At 39.5% G+C, this 17,975-nt stretch overlaps 1 protein-coding gene across 3 annotated transcripts; it reads right to left on the bottom strand.

Moving 5' to 3' along the window:
• Positions 1–182: 182 nt before the first annotated feature.
• On the bottom strand, positions 183–17,194 carry LOC127371184 (sortilin). Of its 3 annotated transcripts, none has more exons than XM_051413865.1 (20): positions 16,917–17,194; positions 10,358–10,420; positions 10,168–10,241; positions 9,957–10,059; positions 9,587–9,748; positions 9,366–9,439; positions 7,876–7,925; positions 7,671–7,798; positions 6,185–6,329; positions 5,829–5,984; positions 5,578–5,690; positions 5,279–5,381; positions 5,022–5,190; positions 4,726–4,910; positions 4,455–4,644; positions 3,964–4,080; positions 3,396–3,504; positions 2,939–3,051; positions 2,708–2,837; positions 183–2,615 (listed from the first exon to the last, which is right to left on the bottom strand). In XM_051413865.1, the coding sequence occupies exons 1-20, from the start codon at positions 17,121–17,123 to the stop codon at positions 2,601–2,603; spliced, it is 2,406 nt and encodes an 801-aa protein (XP_051269825.1). In that variant the 5' UTR covers positions 17,124–17,194; the 3' UTR covers positions 183–2,600. The 3 variants fall into 3 exon arrangements, with proteins under 3 accessions (XP_051269825.1, XP_051269826.1, XP_051269827.1); XM_051413866.1 differs by having other exon boundaries at positions 2,711–2,837; XM_051413867.1 differs by lacking the exons at positions 10,358–10,420; positions 16,917–17,194 and having other exon boundaries at positions 9,957–10,054; positions 10,168–10,235.
• Positions 17,195–17,975: the final 781 nt, after the last annotated feature.

Here is a 17,975-nt window from a genome sequence, read left to right as displayed (position 1 = left end):
ACATGTACTGAACACTAAGACCATTTTGAAAAGTTCTCATTAAAGTAATACTTAAGAAAATGACTGCTTGTACATTAGTAGGCTGCATTTTGCAATGAGCATACTCTTAATTTATATTGCAGGGCTTTGAATCAATCAATTTGTAGAAATGGTGCATTAACAAAATCCAAACACAACTGAGCTGATGTAAAAGAGAAAGTGTTATTTCATTCAATAAATGCAAACATTGTTATGAAACAATTCTGTGCTACAGAATAGTTTACTTCAGAGATTCTCATCTCTGATATTCTGGCAAACAGTAAAGAAAAACAAGAAGGAATGAAGATCACAAATCATGGCCCTCAAACAATAAATGTACAAGGAGGCACAAATGCAACTTTTTCACAGATCTGTAGATACAGTGCAAAAATAAATCATTGAATCCAGTAAATATCTGGGTTTGTTCTTACTGACAGTTGCGTAAATAAAGAAGCATCGAGCATATGAAGTTGCTTTCATATCTGACAGTCCACCCAACAGTCCTTGAGAATATGCCTCTATATTAGGCCAGCTTATTACAGTAGCTTATTCGCTGGGATATTATTGACTCTGCTGGAGAAAACAAGCATTGGCCTGCATGTGTCAAAAGCTACAGCTCTTACATCGCAGACGATAGGAATGGTAGCCAGCCAACATCTCATCTAAACAATTCATATAACACAGAGAAGTGTGGGGAAAAGATGTAACTCAATTCATTTAATAAAGTTTATGCTCTTTATGGCCACCAGACACCTTAATCTGATAAATTAGTTCTGTTATTGTGGATATTTTGCAACATATTTGAGATTATTAAATTGGGATGCACAAATATATCTAAAGACAATCAATCAATACTGGCTAATAGTAGCTTTAAATTCATATTATATTATAACAGCATTTTGTGACTATTTGTCTACTGTCATATTAGAAACAGACACAAGATGATCATTGAAAAACATTTGATTATCTTGATGATTATGCCTGCACATGCATTAAGATCATTAGACAAATGCATATTGGTATTGGCTGATAAGGGGAAAATATCAGCCAAATAATAAAAACAACCACAACAACAGTAACATATTGATGCATCTGGTTACACAGAAATATCAGAAAGTTCAAGTAAAGGGTTCGGGTTAGCATTACCTTCATACTCATATAATGCTGGGCTAAGGTTAGGTTTCACCTCTACAAACTCACCTCTTAAATGAGAAAACTAAAAAACAAAAGTGCTTTGGCAATAATTCAAGTCTTTCATTTTCACCACATACAGGGGAGCAGAAAAGATTGGTTGTATGAAGCTGCACTCTATATCTTCAGAACAATGGCAGGCCCTTTTAACATTTATTTCACTAGGCACTAAAATTTAAAGACTAGTATTTATTTCATTCTTGTGTCTTTCTTCTCAACATACTTTATCTGGTAGCTAATAATAGTTGGTCTAAAATAAGCACTAGTAATCACTTTTAATAATAATCTTTGCATATTCAATAGCAACTGTCTTAAACAGTATTTGTACTTATCTTTATGTTCTGTTACTGCTACATTTGAGTCCAACTCCTCTATCTATTTAAACTTAACAATACTTTTTAATAATAATTAAAATGATAAAAACAAAAATGTTGACATATTTGAATAATATTGGACTATTAATATATTTGTAATGATTTTATATTAACTACTTTAAAAAGTGAAATGGTGGCGTAAAATAAGAAAGAACTTCCAGTTACATTAAAACAAACATTATAGTGTACTGAAGGGTTATGTGAAAAGTGCACCACCTGATGGAATACTATCAAAATTGTGCTCATTTTTTACCTGTAAAAAACAGTGTACGGTAAAAACACAAACACTACTAGTCAAAATGGAGACCAGCAGCATTAAAGGACGCACTAGTGCTCTCAGTAGTTGCTATTAAAATTAAAAACTGCTCATTTCTAAAATAACTCATGGTTCCTAATTTTAATGACTGGTGAAACTCACAAGATGAATGTTAAAATGGCCGCCATACACAACAGGAATGTTTCTTGCAAGTTTTACATTTATTGAGTAAATAAACTACTTAATTGACAGCAGACATAACTTCTGAGCTAAAATACGAATTGTTATTTTCTGTATTCTTGGCTGTACCCTAAGTCTTTCCCTAATTTTCTATGAGTCCGAGTCGTAGCCTCCGTGTGGTGCATCTGCAGTGCATCACGATATGAAAGACCATCTTTTCTCAGGTCAGCATGGAAGGACACATACAGAGCACAACAGAGCACATATTCAGACTCGATGGTCTTTACGGAACTCTTTGTGACAGAAACAACAAAAGCTCTCCGGGGACCCCAGAGGCTTTCTTCTGTTCTGCGCAGGGTTTGTCCCCCTCCCCAAACCACCGGTTCGCCTTTTTGTGGGAGACTCAACTGGCACAAGTAAGCAATGTGAGTTGCTGCTGAGTCCTCCAGCCACCAGGGGAAAGGGAGAAGTGAGAAGAAGATGTTAATCAGCATGTGGGAGCAACAGGAGCACCCAGGCACCACGAAAGACTGCATTAAATTTAGTCTTGAAGAGCCTTTGAGTGGGGAGAAATGTCCACCTTATTCTAAGAGGTCCTGTGGGGAGACAAACAAGGCATATTAGTTCATAGATAATCATAGTTTAATCAAAGTTTAACTACAAAATGTGCTTTTTAAACAGTATCTGCTACCTGATCTGAGTCTTCATTGTACTGTGCTTTTCCTGTCTCCATGTAGTGAGGGTCAATATCATCGACCCCTTCTATTTTATTAGCCTCAACATGTTCCCTCATAACAGAGTATCGGTGCACAAGGAACCTGATGAGGACATAATGCACATTAGAAAACAAACACAGTTGAAATTCAGTATGTACACTGTTTATTTGCGAGTTTGTAGAAAGATGAAACAGTTAACTGACCGTCCTCCACAGACATATTTCTTAACCAGCCAAACGCCTGCAACGCCACTCATCAGAAGGATCACTATGACAACCATCACTATGACGGCAGTGTTTGGTGAACTGTTTTCAGTCTGTTAAGAGTTACAGAAACAGAAAGGGCTGAACATGTGAAGAAATTACACCTTTATACATACACTGCGTCACTCTCTCAGCTGTAGTGCCATCACCTGCTCTTGTATCTTGTATCTCGATGCACAAAAACACATTTGAAAACCAGTAGTGGATGGATTCATTAACTCAAAACCTGCAGTACATTTGGTTGATAACATGGCTCACTCACACCTTTAGTGTTGACCATGCTGAAGATCAGAGGTTCCCCTGTTTTTTTAGGATGTCTCAATATGTAACCAGGTAGATGGCATTCTATTGTGTAGTTAGTCCACCCTGTCTCTTTCTGTAAATGAGCAGAACTGACCAGAGAATTAGGACGAAGGGCGTTGCTGGTGCACATCCTCTTCAGGTCTGTCTCCTTCCTGTCTGGCTGGAAACCTCCCTCACACTTGTCACCTGGAATCTTCCGGTAGCTATGTAAGAAGACGCAGAGACATGAAAGGCAAGACAAAACTCAATGAAAAGGACAAAGGGCAGGACATGCTGGTAAACTGAAGATAAGATTCATACCACTAATGGAGGGAGGTGTAGAGGCACAAGAGCTGCAGAAATGGAAATCTACTAACCAACATTTAGCCTAAATGCGTAATCTGTAATGGGATTCTGGAAGTGAGGTGCTCGCCATTTATTACAGTGCTTGTACCTGGATTACTGTTGACAGACCTGTAACTGACATTATCATAATTATGCATACAGTTTCAACATTTTGTATAAGTTCCAGTTTCTTGTCTCTTAAACTAGAGCAAAAGAGCAGAGGAAGTTTGATTCCAACCTATGTCTGCACACCATCCCCCTCTCTCTCCCCACTTTCCTGTCACTTCTCAGTTGTTCTGACAAATTAAAGGCACCCAAAAAAAATCTGGCATTCTCACCCACTAGACTGGAGCTGTTCAGTAGTCCAATTTAAGCAGAACTCCAGAGGACGGCCCTTCAACTCCTCCTGTTCCACACACTCTGAGCTGTTCTCTGGACGGTAATATCCAAAGTCACTGTAAGACAAAGCAGAAACTTATATGGCATTCTTACATATTTATTGAGACAGTACTGTATAACTGTAACTGTATAAATCTTTTTGCATGTAAAAAATAAAGCCCTCAGTTTAAAGTTGTTAATCTTTAGTTTATTGCTCTGTGGGTTTGGGAAAATTACATTCTGATAAACCTCCTTTAAAATCCATTAAACTAAACACATACTTGTTCAGCTGTAGCTGATTGGTACAACTGAAACAAGAATCTGCTTTTCTTAGTTAATGAAACAACACAAAGAGTCGTGTGTTGGTGGTGTTGGTTCAGTTAATCTCATGGTTACACTAAGTGCAGGATGAAAATAGACTTGTTCTTTTTTGATATTTCACAGAACATACCAATGATAATCATCCCCTGTACATGGACAAGGGGACAGTTTCTTAGTGACAGCATAGTCCCTCCCGTTCCAGCAGACAGTGTCTTTCCTCAGGCGTAAGAAGGTCTCTCTAAAGCCCAGCACACAGCCATCATTAGATCCACTGGGGTCTGCAGAGTGAGCCAGCCACTGTATATAGTCCCCTTCAGTACCTGCACATACATATACACAAACATTCTAAGTACTTCCCGTTACACCAACCAGTTATCACCCATATTCTCACACACACTCACATTCTCTGGTGAAGAGCTTTCTGAAGTCTATGGTGATCACCACCCATTTACTGTGGTCGTTCCTGTGGCCCCACAGGCTGACGTCCATGGAGCGAGAGCCAGGCTCACTGTCCATACCGCTGATGTAAAGAGGGTTGCTGGTGAAGTTATACGTATGCCAGCACTGCCCCTCGTCTGTTGAAAACCTGAGGGTGTTGGTGGGCAAAGAATGGCAAGTTTACAAACTTCAACCTGGCAAGTGATAAAAAGACAGAACTACAGTAAACAACTTCTCTAGTATGCTCAGTCATATTCACTTGATCTGGTTGACAGGTAAGTCGGTGTGCTCCACAGCCACCAGTAGCCCTCCAGAGTCCAGTATGGTATAATGATGGGGGCCCTTGAGAGCCAACAGCCATGAGTAACCACCGTCATCAGACACGTACACGTCAGGGGAGAGAGCTGACTCTGCGTCTCCAACGCTTCCTGGAGAAACAGAGCGCAATGGTGTTATAAAGACGTTTACCATGCAGTGAAATTATTAATAACGATTTTTTGGGTTCTTTTTTTTTACCATGGGCCAGAATGAGGCCCACAGCACTGGGCTGTGAGAGAGGCAGCATGGGGACGTTCATCTTTATGGTGGTGCTGTAGGAAGCATGGATGTGAAGTCTGCACTGTAAGGAAACAATAATTAGGCTAACATTGGTACTACATCACATAGTTTCAGATGAAAAACAACAAAACAGATTTAATAAAATTACTTTAACAGCCTCATTTCATACATAAAAACACACCAGACATAATGGAAATGAAACAAAAAGTATATTTAAATATAGTTTATATAAATCTAAGTGTGTATGTGTCTCTCACTCTGTTAGGCCTGTTAGTTGAGGTCTCAGTGTCACAGTGGCTGTTCTGTGGTCTGCGCAGTGTCTGCCATTTTGCTCCTTGGTCAAAGGTGATCACTGTTTCCACTACACCGTCTGCAAAAATAATTTATTTTTATTTTTATACTTTTTATTTAAGCCCAGACTGCAGACTTTTTTAAAAATGCTATTTAAAAATAACCAGAAGATTGCTTTTAAACAAGTAGGTACATGTTACACAGTGTGCAGACCCACCCTCTGAGAGTATGCTGGTCATGTAGACTCCTCTGAGTGAAGTAATAACAGTGAAGTCAGTGTCGCTTCCTGTGGTCGTGTAAAGATGGCGCTCCAGAGACTTGGAGAACACGGCACCCCTGTCATCTGACACATAGATGGTTCCAGCACCAGAGTCTACACACACACACACACACACACACACACACACACACACACACACACACACACACACACACACACACACACACACACACTCTTTAAGGTTATTCTGTATTATCATTATTGTTAATTATTAGCATCATCTGTAAATACCAACAATGTCAACATCAACATTCACATCAATCATCACAATCAGCATCCTCACTGGTTCTGACCTCCAGGGTCATCCACATGCATGAATATCATGTCCTGATTGGCTGTCAGGAAGGAGTAGAACTGCTCGTGGTTGACTGTAGGAAGCTGAGCCATGTTCCACACCTCACCTCCGTCCACTGACACATGGATCATACGCTCTGTACCCTAAGACACACACATACAAGCAAACATAATTAGAAGAAAATGTTAAATAACTGAAAGTATGGATCTGCTATACATTCATTATTGCCAGTCTTACTGACATAGGACACATTAAAGGATAACTCTATGATGAGGTTTGCCCAATAGAGTAGTCGTAGCAGTGGAAGTCAATTATTTAGATGTGAATGGTAGCAATGTAATGTGATTTCCCGATTTGTGTTATTATTATTGGACATGTGAATAGTAGCTACTGTATATGTTCAGTAATACTTGCCCTGATTGTTACTATTATTCTGATACAGGATGTATATATTATTGTTACAATGGTTCCAAGTGATAGCAGCATGATAGGTAATGTCAATGAATAAAGAAGAAATGATCTTTCTTTCTTTATTCATGTTAATAGTTTTATTGTTTTCTTTTCTGAATATGATGTCTTTGTTCTGTGTGATGTTACTTCTTTTGAAAAGCAATAAAAAGAAAATTACAAAAACAAGTTAGAGATGCAGCTAATTTACTTAAAGGTGCAGATATGCCATGTTAAAGGGTCAGTACAGCTAAATCACAAAAAAAAAAAAAAAACTTCATCTGCATAATAATAGCATGTTTCAGGAGTTTAATATGTACAAATGCTTTATATCCCATGTACACCTCTTATTATCATATGATCTGTATTTGGAAGAAAAATATCAAGATCTCTGTTATCTTTATTGGTATGAAAATTAGGTGGGTCTGCCATTCATTCGTTTTTAAGTCACTTGTTGGGAGGGAACACTTCCTAGCTACAGCTCCTAAATTGAGCTTTAGCCTTGCATCTTATGCCAGCAGGTGTAGGTGGAGTTAGGTGACCTTTCAACTGGCTGGGCAAATTTCTTTCATAATGTGTTCATGCTGTACGGATTGCTTTCATACCTGGCTGAGATCTGATCACAATATGAGCCAGACCACCTCCTGATGTGGTTTGGCTGATCTGATCACATTCCCATCACAGAGCATACTGCATGCATTTACACCTGGCATTAACACATGCTTTCCTATCCAGCTACAGATTGCATTCTACGTGGGGTCAGAAACTATTTGAATGGCTAGATACCACTTGGAGTGAGTGAGAAAATATGTTTTTTGTAATTTGGGTGGAATGGCCTGCTAGCAGCTCGTAAAATGCACGGAGGGGGGTAACATTTGTACAGATATTTTACTGGGTGACACAGATGTCTGAAGAAACACAAGTGCATAAAGAGATACTGTATTCATCATAAAAACAGATGAAGGCAGATTACTAGAAACACACACATTGTGCTCTTAATAAAAGGCCAAGAAGCAAAGACACATGCTCAAACATACCGTGCCGGTCATAATGGAAGCAAAGACAAAGCGCCCTCCCAGTACAAAGGAGTAAACTCTTGTTGCGATGGTCTTGAAACTTCGACCATAGTCTGCCGTCTTCCTCAACGCCAACATTCCTCTATCATCTAACAGAAAGTAAGTGGAGTTACTAGATGTATTCCTTAGTTGCATCTATATGTATGACTATATTGTCTTTACTTACTGCATGATCCATTATAGTTCGTTGTAAAGTAGATGCTGTTTTTTGGACCCCTGTGCGTGACAAAAAGAAACAGTAAAGCAAGGAATCTGGAGAAAGGAAAAATCTAATTGTGCGCACATTCTTTAACATCTGAAAGTTGTCTGAGTTCAAATGTAAATCCACTTTTGGAATTTGTAGAGATCACAGATTATGGTTGTGGTTGCATCCAAGTGCTGTGTGAGCAAGGCGCGCATCGACCCATAGGCTGCACTCCAAGCCCTCTCTGGTTTTGTTCATTGCCAAAAGGGACGAAGGTTTTCACACTGCACAAGATTCTGCTGGTTCAAGGACTGTGGGCTGAATAAGAATGCCGCTGCTGACTCATGATTCACTCTGACAGCAGCCTCAGCTCCCTTGCTCTGCAGTCAATTTAGGTTGGGGCCTAAATGACAGCTGTGGTCTTGCAGAGCTATCACAATGTTCCCACAATGCAGCGCTAACAACCGCAGGCTGACACCACAACCTCATGTGAACTCTGGTGCCCAAAGGAAACCAGAGTCAGGAGAGTGATCCAAACTGTGGTAAGCAAGACAGCTGGAATAACAACAATGGACAAAGAACACACACATAAACTCCTGTTATACCAAAAGAAAAAATGCATATGTAGGCTGTGTGGAAACAAACACGGGCAATTTGTTTCACACCCTGTCAGTGATGGACAGTGTTTTATGTGGCTTTTCACTCTAAACCAATCACAAAAATGAATGACATATAAAAGGTTACTGTAGGTTCACTCTCTGTATACGAATTAGTGGTGGAGGTGGTTATCCATTTTTATTTTACTGAAGGGAGGGTAATCAGATTTGTTGTTGTTTTTTATTTTAGCTGTTCTTAAATTTTTCCATGCCCCAGAAATACACATTAATTGTATCTGTTTCTAGCGAGATTTACTGTTTACTGATTTACTGCTGTGTGCGCGCCACGGATCCACCACGGAAGACGTGTCCAATATGTAGGTTTTAGTTAGTTATATTCTCTCACTAAAGAATGCACCCTTTTTACACTAGCCAGCAGTCACCAGCGCTTTGAACTAAAGTAAGTTAAATGCATCACAAAGAGTTAACCTATGATATCATGCACATTTAGTAATTGTTTAATTAGTTCAAAAATAGGGATCAGGAATGCTGGGTACATAAAAAAACACTATATATGTTAACCATAATTTTGGCAATTTCTAATTCCACTTTTGCGAATATGTAAAATATACTGTCCCATTAACATATATTGAAACCAGAGGAAGGATCAGCAATAAATGGATAACCTTGCTTTTTTTTTTAAAAACACAAGGTTCAGGCCAACTCACCACTTCAATAATTATCTAACAGTCCCTAATGTCTTGGTACTTCAATATACAATCTGTTACATATTAGGTACCAACAAGAAACCACATTTCTTTTCTGTATTTGGAAGTTATTACAAAACTGACAGATGATGTAGAGGGCAATTCTCACCATCTGACCAAACAAACCCTGTCATGGATCTTCCTCCAGGTGGCACCAAAGTCCTCAGACAGCCACAGGTCCAACTGGAGGGAAAAGACTCAGTAAAAAAAAGTATCCACTGACTTTTGAGTATTCAGTGAAATAGAAGCATGTGGTAAGTAGGTCCAGATTAGTTTAGTTCATTAAATCTCTAAGATTAGAGGTTTAGTCTAAAGCATCAACGCTACTACCGTGATACTTAGTGTCACAAGTGTGTTGCAGTCTCCTGGGTTGTACAACATCTGAATGTGGGGCTCAAATGGCAGGTCAGTTGGAACAAAAGTCATGCCAAAGTCCTTCGAGCGAAACAGCCGGAACCCCCCGATTTCTGACACGTCACCGGTGAGCATCACCTGAAACCAAACACAGAGAGGAGCTCTAAGGAAAGACGGTAGAGTGCGGAGCTTTATGATTTGTTGCATTATTGTGAAGCAAAGGTACGTACTTTATAGACAAACCACAAACCACATAAATTCCAGTGTCAGTAAGTGTAAGGAGCAGTGTGAAGGTATGCATCTTCAGCACTAAGAATAACACTTTTGCTGTCCTCAAACAGCTCACCTTGCCAGAGTGGTCAGGGCTGCTGGCGATGCCAAACTCAGTATGGATGAAGGTGTGGTTGATCAGGTGAGTCACATCCTTGAATGACTTCCCATAGTCTTCACTGACACAGTGACAAGGTTGCAGTTAGACCCTCAGACCACAGCTATGACAAATTATTTACTGCTCTATTTTCATTTAGCGATTTCATCAACCATCGGGCATTTCTCACCTCCTGTAGAGGTTAGACTGGCCGAAATGCATCATGAACAACGGCACCTGAAATGTCGTCAAGACCAGCAGCACCTAGGAGAGGAGAGCAGGAGGAGTTACACAACAATCTGTACGACGTCTTGGATTCTCTTAATTTGACTTTTGTTTTTTTTACAGTTATATATTTTCAATCATGTGAACAAACTCACCCCTGATCCATCTCCCACCCAGGCCAGTGACAGCGAACCCATTCTTCCCACTTCGAAGGTAAACTGAAAAGAAAAGGGCACGTTTTTAGAAAACCATCAATCAGTAATAATATAGAGTTTAATTCCACCATGTAGGACTATTTGAAATATTTCTGAGTTTGATATGATGTATATTGCTTAATGTGGCAGCTGTGGCTCAAGAAGTAGATTGGGTCTCCCACTAATCGCAAGATTGGCGGTTCAATCCCCGGCTTCTCCTGCTGCACGTCAGAGTGTCCTTGAGCGAGATACTGAACCCCATATTGTTCCCAATGCTGTACATCGATGTGTGAATGTGTATGAATGGATTACTTAGTGTACAGCGCTTTGAGTGATCGGAAGACTGGAAAGGCGCTACACAAGTACAGTCCATTTAATGTGTCAGGACATCAACTGAAGAATACCCACCCAAGAGTCCAGAGTTTAGTTTAAAACACGGGTTCTCAAACTATTTAAACATTTTTAAAAAATGTACTATCAAATTTTGAATAATAATATGTAAACTATTACTATTAAAAATGTAATTTAAAATAAGTTGTGCCGCTCCTGTATTTTTTTGTTTCAATATCAGCCAGCTACGCAGTCATTTTCATGAACGTAGCATCCATACATCCATAATTAGTTACGAGCTAAACTGTGATGGCTTTTTTTTTAACTGCAGGATTCAACCTGCCTCCTGCCTGAACTGTCCGTAGCGGAATAGGGTCGGCCAGCACTAGTGTAGTTCAATGTTGGTCATAATGGTGGTACTGGGAGAGCCTAATATTGGTGGTGTAAAACGTTTGAGAAACAGTTATACAAAACACACAGAACAAAAGAAAGTTTGTGAGTTTGTTTCCGATGCTATACACAGCAGCCGAAGAGACAGAATGAACTGTCCTTACTGTCCAAAGTAACACAGCCATTTGGATGCACTCTGCGTGTGTGACCTACATTCCTGCCTAAATGACAAAGCTGAGGCCAGGGAACAAGACAATTACTGATGTCCCGAGCACAGCAAGAACACACATACAGATACAGTAGACTGACGGTATTCTATTCTGACATTAAACAAAATACAAAAATGTACCTTACTTGTCATACATTTATTAATACATTTCTTATATAGAAGATTTAGAGTTCAAAATAAAATCAAAAAAATACCCTCAGTGCATAATATCAGAGGTATTGAGTTGAAAGTGAAAACAACATTCCAGTCTTTTTATCCAGAGTGAAGTGTTTGGTCATTTCAGCAACGTATTTAGCCACAGTTCACATTGTTTGGAGTCTGAGTAAGGTTTCTCCCCTCCTCTGTTTTACTGGCAGAGCAGAGATGTTTACAAGGTGAGCCCAGCCCTGGAGAGTCTGCATACAGCTCTATAAAGCCACAGGAGACGGCCAGGTCTGCCTACTGGAAACTCCTTGTAAATAAGTCCAGTGGAAACTGGACTGAACACAACTTTCCATCTCTCCTCTACATTAATCATTTCATCACACCCTCGCAGCACCCACTTATTCTTTCATCTATTGATCATTGGATTGCTTGCTTGACAGCTCCTCCGCTCTTCCTTTGCAGTCATCTGATTAATCTGTTGATCAGTTCAAAAATGTGAAGAATGATGTGTCCTGTCCTCCCAACAGTCTCATACCATTAAACCACAGTGTTTTGGCTTCAAATCTGTCCAAGGAACATTATTACATGTCAGTTTTCTCTCTCAACCTCTTTTTTCCTGCTCTTTTCCCTTTTCATTTATGCAATAGTAGACATACTTGCCAAATAAAACATTTAAAAAGTAAAGTATTATTATGGTTTGTAGATATGAGTTAAATGTGTTTTGGTCACACTTGAGGTTTAAGCAGGACTTAGGTCTGGACTCAAACGAAAATCAAACGTTTCACTCATAATGCTAAATGCCTTTGTCACCGGAACAAAATAAGTGGGCAAACTATGAATATTTATCTGCCCCTCCATCTAAATATACATGCAGATCTAAAAACCATTCACAAAACTGGTGACGTGTCATAGCGTTAAGTTACAATAATTATCATGTTCAACAACAGTGTGACAGGTGGCTGACAAAACAACGAAAACATCAGTTTAATAGACTATAATTAAACAAAGCCATTTCCTGGTCTTAGCCTGATTGTCTGTGCTTTATGACTCATAATATGTATCTTTAAGATTATAACTGGCTTTTTAGAAGGTGTATATTATGTAAATTAATGATGTTGCTGTTTCGTCTGGAATAAACACACTGAAAGTTAAGATTTCTACAAAACCAACTGATTTTAATATTCTTAACATACTTAATAGTAAAAACATACAGAGAACTATCAGTTCTTGTTTCAGAATACAGAGACTACACAACTATGTGTACAGGAGTTCTAATTTGAGAAACTAATAAAATTCAAGTGAAATGATTGGTGAATTAGGAAAGTAAAGCATTATATAAGATACTAAACTAGACTACAGCCACGCTAGCAGCTCTGGGAGTCTGTACTCAGGCAAAGCAGCGCATGCGAACATGCTCACACTGTCAACATGCTGAATTTTTTGCCGGAATAATGTTTACCATGTTCATCGCCGTAGTTTAGCATGTTAGCATGCTTAGTCCAGTCATAATGACAACAGACAAGGTCACTGCAGGTCAACAGGTCTCATGTTGTCTATTGACTTAAGATCAGGCCTTTGAAAATGCTTCTTCCAGCTGCCTGCACACCTGTGTTCAATTTAACCAGTGGGGTGTTTTCCACATCTGTTCCCTGAAACCCTGACTGGACAAATGCTGACTTGACCAGCTACAGCTCACTGAGACTGAAACCCAAACAATCAACAACTGCATTATACAGCAGGTCAACTGAAGCAAAAGGCTGAGAAAGCTGTGTCTGAGTGAAAAGTATGGTAGTCTGCTGTCTTATCTCACTGGAGGAAGGGCAACGGAGCCTCACGTGATAGGGAACGGAAAAGGGAATCAAGGTAGAGCTTAAGATGACTCTGTTCTGTTCTGTGATGGGAAAACCAGAAGTGTAGAAGGACGCAGAGAAGGGAAGACAAGACACTCATTAGTCAGCAAAAAAATAAATAAAAATCAAAGATAAATGTCTGAACTGGATGGACATGGCCTCACAAACCAGACATGACCTCATGCTGTATCACATGTTGCATTTAAAGGCTCACATCTGCTTTGAAAAAGGCTCCTCTGAGCTCCATTTGCATCTCAACTCATGAAACTCTGGCATTCAAGGTGTGTTAGTACATTAAACTTTCAAAAGTGAACAATGTTGCACAAGTGAGTATCACACTCTCTCTCTCTCACACACACACACACACACACACACACACACACACACACTACTGTGCATGAACAGACACACACATATATCCACGCAGACTCAGTAATACAGTGTCGGTGGGTGGGAGCACAGTGAAGTCCTCTCTCAGAGGTCAGATGGCAACACAATGAGCTCCTTATTCCTTCTGCTCTGGGTTTTAACCTTCCTGCTGCAGCCGTGTTTACACACATAAAACTTCAGAAGAGGGGGTCAAACACTCTTGGCTCTGATCTAACAGATGAAGCGGTGTAGCCCAATCCTATGATGCTGGGCTAAGCTTTGTGGGCAGAGACGTAAGCTGGGTTGTCCATTCGATACTTACTGTTACAAGAGCAGAAGTGGATGACTACAACATATCATGCCGATTATTGATTTGACTGTTCAGTATATAAAATGTAAGGAAAAGTAAAAAAAAATAAAAAAAAAATAAATCACAATTTCAATCTTGTGCAGAAATGATTAGTTGCTTAATCAATTAGTCAAAACAGAATGTTATTTAGATAATCAATTAATTGTTTCACTTGCTTTTACCCATGGTAGCAGCGTGGCTCGAGGGACGGCAACCACCACCGTGGTCCAGACTGAATTATCTCAACAACTCCCGGATGGATTTCCATTCAATTTGGTTCACACATTCATGTTCCCGTCAGGATGAATTGTAATAACTCTGGTGATTCCTTAGCATGTTATATAACAACATTATCAGGTCAAAACCTTCAGTTTGTCTTTGGTTTATGACCAAATATCTACAAGACAAATAATATTCCTATAAGCCTCAGCTGTTCTATGTGTTTATTCTAACCGGCTATGATGGTTAACATGGTAACCTGCTAAACATCAGCATCTTAACATCGTCACTGAGAGCATGTTAGCTATTAGCTCAAAGCATCAAAGCAAATCCTCACATGTGAGAAGCTCGAGATGGAAACTGACTTTCAGAAAATTGTTGTTGATTCATTTTCTGTGCGCTTATTGACCGGTGGAGAGTGGATGCAATTAAATGCAAACACGGATTATACACGTATAAGTCCACAAGTGCTTCTCTATTTTCACTAGTTTGTTGTCTCTCCCGGTACATCAACAAACCCATACTTTCCATAACTCTGGCTCTCTTTCCCTCTCTACCCCTGTCCCTCTCGCACCATGTGGAACATCATCTCTGCTGCTTTTCTTGGTGCTCCAACAGCTGGCTGCGACCCAGTTACGCTTCACCCTGAGAACAGAACATGTTTTTTTCTCTACGTTTTTTTGGCCAGCGGGGATAGCGAACGGAACAGAGTAAGGAGAGGGGGGTGAGGGGGAAGAAACAGCAAGCTAGTTTGTAAACCAAAGAGTCAGCTAAATGAACCTTACACAAACATAAAACACATCCAGTGTACTCTATCAGGCCTAAAATAGCACAAAAAGAAGCGTAAGAATAGGTTTTATTTGTCTGATCTATTCATTCAGAGCCATATACTAAATGCTCACGCCACCTTGTCTGATGACAGAAAACTCAGACTTAAGTCCACACTGGGGCTCAGATCAAGTCCAGCAGAAAAATCGTGGGGAATGTTTGTGAGGGAGAAAAGCCCAAAGGAGACGGGAGGAGTCAGCTCTCTGTGAGCACGCCGAATCGTTTTCATGCTCAAAAGCTAGACCAGGTGTCTGAGCCACAGAAATGATGTAACGTTCACTTCTTCCATCACTCACCAACACACACACGCACACACACAAAACAGGAAGACTGTCCTGTGGAGCTCTGTAGCTTTGGACCAAGTTGTTATTCTTGAACATTCCTCTTGACATTCGGGTTGTTCTTCATGTGCTTCCTATTACAACATGTTCAGTAATAAAATAACAGAAGGAGTCATTTGGTCTATTATAAGGTAGGATCAGGGTTAAGATGAGACGGATTGCATTTGATCTAGATCACAGGTACAAAATACCACAGAAACAGCAGGAGTGGTTCCTTTTTTTTAGTCCTGTATGGAGGACGACATCAACATACAAATATCACCTGACTATCCCTCCTGTTGCCAGGCTGGAAGAACACAACTAAATGTTTAGGAATCTCTGTAGTTACGGTTTCCATTCAGCGCGCATCATTAGACCATCAGAGTGTGATAACCCAGAGTCAGCAGGAATGACGACCTAGATTAATCCAGATCAATTAAAAAGGAGTGTAACAGATAGAGTGGAAACAATATGGCGATTGTTTTGGCATCTATTTTGACTATAGATTATTTCAGCAATTCCACTTTCTCCAGTATTTTCAGATTTTCTATATTTCCTATCATTGTGAATGTGATTACAGATGCAACAATTAGGCGACTGATTTAGTGTAGTCGCCCTAGTCCATGACAGCAAATGAAGTGTCGACTATTTCGATAATTGATTAACCGTTTGAGTCATTTTTCAATGTAAAAATGCTAAGCATTCTCTGGTTTCAGCAAAAATAAACTGACAGATTGACAGCCGTGGGCTATGAGGCTACATTTTTTACAGACTACAATGAATCAGTTGAGTGAGGCACATTAAATAGATAATAGACATAATTGAGAATATAGGCAAAATAAGCAATTTGAAGTTATGATCTGCAGCAACAATTAATCATTATTTTAAACCATTTAACCAATGAATTGTTTGGTTGATGAAACGCCAGAAATTTGGGACAAAAGATCACCATTACAATGTTCTAGAGCTCAGGGTGACATCTTTTTCTGTCCAGAACCAAATTATAGTAATTTATCTACATTTTAAGACAAAGAAAAGCACAAAGTCATCACATTTGAGAAGCTATAACTATCAGAAGTTTGGCATGTTGCTTGAAAGTAGATTCCAATGGACTCTAAACAGTTGCAAATTAAATTTCTGCTGATCAATTAATCGACTAATCGTTTCACCTCTTATTTCTACAGATGCAGGACTCACATCTCACATCATTCACATTACAGGAAGCTGTCCAATCAGAACCTCTCATCTGGTATCATCAGAAAAGCTCCTGTTAAATGATGTGCATCTATTTGAGTCGTTGTTTACAGTCTGGACATTATAAGCACCTCCATGTGCTGAGTGACCACACACACACACACACACACACACACACACACACACACACACACATTAAAGTAGCACTCAGGAACACGCAAAGACTACTTCCCCTCTTCAGAGAGTTTAGTGGCACTTCTCAATGGCGGGTAAAAAGAAAGTCGCATAAGTCACTTACAGAATGTGTGTTGTTTAGTAGGGCTGCCTCTACTCCAGGCAGAGCTGTACATGTCTGTTCATTCAGTCCTGCGCTGCTCTTGGCGAGCTCCGACTTCTCTAAACCATGTCGCTCCTTGTCCCTGACAACGTTTTCTCCCTCGTGGAAGTCTGTGCCCAGCGCAGACCAAAACAACCCGAGCGCCAACACGCAAGAAACGGGGTTCATGTTTACAAGAAGACTGCCCAACTTTGGACTCAGCGAGCAACTTGTGTCCCGACACTTTGCGTCCCCCTAACCCCCACCCCTTCCACCACCAAATGCATCTTTAATAACGGCCCATCAACCGCGGCAAGCGATTGGTCAGGACCAGAATAACCTGCAATCTCATTGGACGGCAGGAGTCCTCCTAAACTGAGATGTCAGATATTTTCTGGTGTTACACTGCCCCCTTGTGGAAAGACGGCGCAAAGACCAGAAAAATGTTTTGTCTCGTAATGGAGAATTTATTATTTGAATTTGTTAATGATTCCAAGAAACAGAACAAAACCATAACAGTCTGAAGGATAAGAGTTTTCCCACAATAGGAAAAGTCTCCTAAGTGAACCTAAGTGAAAGTACAACTTTTGTGTTTTGTCTCCCCAAGAAATGATTTAAGAGGTGCCTGATTATTTACACATATTAACATATAAATAGCACCATTTTTAAATGTCACATTAGAAGCTCAAAGCTTAAAAAATAATTTAATTTACTTTTCTGTCTATAATTGAAAGGAAAATGTGGGGAGAAACATTGTTTGTGGGGAAATAAAGGATTATGTGGTAATGTGAATTTAAAAAGTGAAAAAAAAGAGTTCAAAATGCAAGTATTTAAAGATGCATTGAAAAGTATAATAAATGTAATAGTAAAAGGTTAAGGCTGTGAATTTAAATACTTGATACTTTCTTTTTAATATTATTGGGGGCTATTTTAGCCTTTATTGATAGTGATAGGAGACAGTGGGAGAAAAAGATGGGGGATGACATCCAACATTTACTCTTCAATAATATGGTAAGCATTTTAAACCCATAAAATAAATAT

Source organism: Dicentrarchus labrax, unplaced genomic scaffold (genome assembly GCF_905237075.1).
Source record: "Dicentrarchus labrax unplaced genomic scaffold, dlabrax2021, whole genome shotgun sequence".
Classification (NCBI taxonomy): Eukaryota; Metazoa; Chordata; class Actinopteri; family Moronidae; genus Dicentrarchus; species Dicentrarchus labrax.
Note: the sequence above shows the minus strand (reverse complement) of the source record. Positions and strands in the feature narration are given on the sequence as shown.

Bases quoted from the DNA above. Each gene is read 5' to 3' on its own strand.
- LOC127371184 (XM_051413865.1), bottom strand. From the start codon at position 17,123: ATGAACCCCGTTTCTTGCGTGTTGGCGCTCGGGTTGTTTTGGTCTGCG. The intron at 5,382-5,577 runs GTGAGAGACACA...GTTTCCTTACAG, and splicing joins CAACTAACAGGCCTAACAGA to TGCAGACTTCACATCCATGC. The intron at 5,191-5,278 runs GTAAAAAAAAAG...CTGTTTCTCCAG, and splicing joins GGGCCTCATTCTGGCCCATG to GAAGCGTTGGAGACGCAGAG.